Source organism: Fulmarus glacialis, unplaced genomic scaffold, assembly GCF_000690835.1.
Source record: "Fulmarus glacialis isolate BGI_N327 unplaced genomic scaffold, ASM69083v1 scaffold26823, whole genome shotgun sequence".
Lineage (NCBI taxonomy): Eukaryota > Metazoa > Chordata > Aves > Procellariiformes > Procellariidae > Fulmarus > Fulmarus glacialis.
Window position 1 is genome coordinate 2,465 of NW_009203995.1, and position 4,849 is coordinate 7,313.

The 4,849-nt window shown below is 52.5% G+C and overlaps 1 protein-coding gene across 1 annotated transcript in view; it reads right to left on the reverse strand.

Annotated features, from left to right (window-relative positions):
- Positions 1-226: 226 nt before the first annotated feature.
- PIP5K1A (phosphatidylinositol-4-phosphate 5-kinase, type I, alpha) overlaps positions 227-4,849 on the reverse strand; it is a 12,789-nt gene continuing 8,166 nt past the window's right edge. Inside the window, 3 exon segments of the mRNA XM_009574830.1 lie at positions 227-293; positions 3,844-3,973; positions 4,681-4,818. Of these exon segments, the coding sequence (XP_009573125.1) occupies positions 227-293; positions 3,844-3,973; positions 4,681-4,818 (335 nt within the window).

Here is a 4,849-nt window from a genome sequence, read left to right on the forward strand (position 1 = left end):
TAGCACAAGGCAGGCTGAGCCTTCGCATACCAGAGGGGGATGAAGAACATCTGCTCCTGCTCTGGTCGACTCACACATCCTGCCCAGTGTCCGTGTTCGCAGCACAACTAGGGACCACATAACCCCCACAATTCTCCATCTGCCTCCAGAGCCGCTCTTTTCCTCCTAACCAGGGAAGTACTCACAAAGCTTATCTCTGTCTCTTGCAGGTCTTCGAGCTGCTCTCTCAGCTCTGCGGAGCGCTCGGGTATGGAAGGCCCTGGGGAGCCGCTGGGGAAACAGAAGGGGGAGACCTGTAAAGCAGTTTTTAAAAGTGAGCTGTCAATAAGTCACATCTCCAGGGCTGCCCTGCTGTACCCAGCCAACGGAACATCCCAGCACGGCACAAAGGCGTTTGTTAGGCAGGTTTAATATGGAGGCACAGGCAACACAGTCCCTGCTGGGCCAAGCACCCAAAACACCACCTAGAAAATCATCCCCCCTAGTCGATGGCGACCTCAGACATTAGAAATGAGGGTCTTTTGTCCGGCCAAGCAGCAGCACCTCTTTATAGAAGCCTTCAAGCACCTCATCAACATAGAGATGGTCCTGGGTGAAAACAGTCCAGGGACAAAGAAATCAGGAAGCACCAGAGCTCAGCCTTGTTTGAAAAAGCCTCTGGCAAACCTTTTACGCTCTGAATGCGAGCTATAGCCTGACAGCAGGACGTATAACATGGGCATGCTGAGCACCTGGTAAGATACATCGCCAAGGAGAAAAGGTGGGGCACGGAAAACGACTTGCTTTACTCTAATATCCCGTTATTTTCCCATTTCTTTCACGATCGTACAGCTACAAGGCTGCCAGCTTGGGTCTTTCCCCACTTCCCACTGAGGATATGGTGACCACAGCTTCCCTCCTTGCCCCTTGAGTGAGAAGTCAAGTCTGCCAGTGCGTACTTCACCTAGGCCAAGCGGTCAGGGCTCTCCCGTGCACGGGCGACTAACAGAGGAGGTTTCAGGACTGCCTACAGTCGGCGTGACCCGCTTGGCCCTCCTGCAGCTAACACCCAGGGCTTGTCACAGCCTGCTTGCAGTGGGTGCCTTAATTAGTGGGTATTCGATTGCCTGTTACCCAAATACAGGAAGCATCAAGCTGTTCAGTCATCAGGCTACACGTCACCCCGCGCAAACACCCTTGGGTCAACACCCGAATGGAGACATGGGGACCCTCGCCGGGAAGGCGCAGCTCCCTCTCTGCCTGATCACGCCTCACCTATGCGCCCGGTTACTCTGAGCTGCTCTGGCTTCCTCCTCTGCTGAGCTCTCTAACTGGTGACTCTCTGCTTCTGACCTACGCAGAAATTAAAGGCGAGGATGCTCAGTGTTGGTTACAGCGCACATAGCCCTGGATGGTTTGTCTTAATTAGCACTAAGCAGCACTGTCCCAACGCAGGGCTGCAGGATGAATCATAGAATCATTTAGGTTGGAAAAGACCCTTAAGATCAAGTCCAACCATTAACCTAACACTGCCAAGTCCACCACTAAATGACAGTGCTTAGGAGAAAAAGAAGCGCCCCTCTCAAATGGAGGGGATCACCCTCTGGAACCCCTTGCCACAGGATGCCGGTCAGCAGCTTGCATTCCCAGCAGCACATGCCGATGTTTAGGTGTCCCCAGCGCCAGCACGCTTCTGCCAGAGGTTAATGACAGAGCTGGGCTGAGGACCAGGGGAATCCCAGCCTCGCGAGGACACCCACGCCTGCACGGTATCGCTTACGCCACTGCGGAGAGCATGTCCTCGACACACAGGTTGCACACCGCAAACAGAGGCACGTGGCAACATTTCTGAGGCAGGCATGAGGCCGTGCTGCAAAAGAGAGACCGAGGTTGTCGTAGCATGGACGAGAGGGCTGAGCTCGTGTCCCTAAGGCAGACCTGGAGCGGGACAGATCCTGCCTTCCCCCTGTGCCCACCCCTAGAAGAGCAGAACCTCTAGCTGGAGAGATTTTGGGTGAGATCTTTCCCTTTTGTAAAGGACTACAGAGATTTAACAGGTTACCTCCCCAAAGGGTGGTAAACACCCCGCTAGACTGGCTGATTCTGTGGAGAGGAAAGAACAAAAAAACCCTTTTAAATTCATTCAACAAGTTGCGTTGTTATAAGTCAATAATCCACAAATTGCTTTCATCCTTTTCAGGGTTTGCAGAGCTTTATAATCTCCCAAGGTCACAAAAGGGGATTTAAGCCTCTGACAACAGGTCTGATGTAAGGAGCTCAGATCCCGAGGCCCCGCATGGGAGAAAACACTGGTCCGTTCTCCCTCCTGGGTTTCATTACCACCGTCTGGCGCTGGCACATGGTTTTACGGGATGTGGCAAAGGGTAACCACATGCTCGAGTACCGCAGGGTACGGTAAGCGGCGTGCTCCGCTCCAGAGGTACCTGGGGCAAACACAGATCAGGCTTTGTACCTGGGGAACCATTTGGGACTCAACCCAATTGTGCAGCAGGTTTGATCCTACCTACCAGAACCCATGTTTTTACCAAGAAGGGTGCTCAGTGCCACACGGGGTAAGGAGGACGCCATCCTGAGAGGTTCTACCATTGAGCCTTTCAGCAGACAGACATGTTAAGGACTGCTGAGCGTTGGCACAGGGACACACTGTCACAGCACTGCATTTTAGGAGTGAACTGACTGTACAGAACCTCTGTAACTGCTGGCCAGCCACAAGCGTGAGGCCAAATCCCAGGGTAAGTCTCACTGAGCGCACCCTCTAGACAGGAGAAGGTTTCAGGCAAAGTCCGGTTCCTCCCCTCACCTAGAAAGGAAGATGCCGGGAGCTGTTCTAGTCAAATCCTTTGCTGAGCTGTCAGCTTTATGCACTTGTACGCCCACTGACCTACGTAGAGATTGAAGGAGAGAGACCCGCAGTTAAGTAAATAAAAAGAACGCCTCAGGCATGCTGACGTATTGGAAAGGAGCAGCTCTGGTTTAGGATCCCTACCAAGAAGTTTCCACGTTTTACAGAGGCAGTAAGAGGTGTTAATTGCAATTGCATCTTGGTCTCCTGCAGCTCAGCAGAGAGCAGACACTTCGATCAGTGCCACTGTGCAGGCAGTGGGTCAGGAACGGGGAAGATGGCTTCCGATCGCTTCCAGGAAGAGAAGTTAACACCTCAGAACAACTTCTACGAAAGGGATCGTCCTCTGACCACAGCTCCTCCTCATCCCTGCTAGTCTTACCACTTCAGCAAGAAATGAAACATTCAAAGGCAGCCACCAGCTCCCTCAGGGCTCTCCATGCATTTCAGCTTCTGAGACATTTTGAACCGCACCTGCACACATCCCTGCAGCCTCCTTTCCCGAGGAGTTGTAGGAGCTCAATGCCAACCCAATCAGTAAGTTGCAAGAGAGCCCAACCCTCTGAAAAGAGCAGCAGGAAGGTCATCTCCAGCATCACCCATCACCACGTTAAGGCTCTTCACTTACATTTTGGCAGTGACAATTTCACCAACTCACTTTAATTAGCATAATTACCTCAACTCCAGAACAAAGCCATTAAATACAGACCACACAAGGAACTAAAAGCCACTGGGACCTCCACGCAGCCCAAGCAGAAGATGCAAGATCATGTCATCTGTGACGGACTGCACGAAGGAACGGCGATGCTCCCCCCTTGCACATGCTTGAACCGACAGCACTGAACTTGCTTAACAACACACGAACCACTCAAACGGGTATTTCTGCAAGCATGCCAAAAACCGAAACATCCCATAAAGCAGCACAGAGCCCTCCCACAGCTCACGAACCTGACTCGCAGGAGCTGCTAGCCTGCCATGCGCCGAAACAGCACGAGCCTTACCTATTTGCGGGCGAGTTGAGGCCTCCGCTGCCCAAGGAAGAAGTGGACAGGGTTGTTGCGATGGAATCGCTGTTAGCTTCGTCTACCGGCAGAGTCCTGGGCAGGAGATCTGGGCGACCAAGGTGGGAACCTGAGTTGAAGCACAGACTGTTCCATCACCCACACAAGCAGGATGGTGTGGCACGAGCTCCCACGCTAGCCACGGGTCGGGATCCGTGCTGGATCCCACCCAAGACATCTAAGACACCCAAGCACTGAAGAACCAGCCCTGCACGCAGCTCTGTTCCAAGTCCAAGTCTCCACATGACTGCCTAGCCCAGCGTCTCCCCTGACACAAACCCCTCAGGCACGAGATGTTGGGAAAAGACCAGGCACACGGGACTGCCACACAGCCTCAGCCCACTCCCCAAGGGGAGCGTGGGCCACGCTGGATGCTTGGACGAGGCTAAAAATCCCATGAAGAAACAATTCCCCACCTCCACAACCTGGTCTTATCCCGCCTGTGAGTAAAGACCAGCTTTTACTGAAACATGAGGTTTATCATCCTGCCCTGCATTTGTTGCAACAGAATACTTGGAAACAGCCGAGCCTTTAAGGGCTCGCTGCTCCTCCAGGCTTTCTCACAGTGCTGTAAAGACCATTTGGTGTGTATGAGTTTTTGGCCCTGTCTGGTTTCTTGCACCCACAACCCCAGAGAACAGGCCCTCCGCTGGCAAGATCACAAAACAACATGGAGGTGTCTTGCACAGCTCGGGAGGCAGCAAGCTTCAATTAAACAAATACAAGCTGAAAAATAACTTCTGTAGGCTTTTCTTTTTTTTTAGCCCAGGCACCAACCTTGCTCTATATCCGCCTCTGTCGTTACTTGTGCTTTTGTCTCGCACGACATGTGCGACTGGGAAGGCACTCCTCCTTGACAGCTCCGCCGAGGAACTGCTGTGCCAGATCGGCTCTTCTTAGAAGGGGATGGCTTTACTTAAGGACAAAAAAAAAAAAAAAAAAAAAA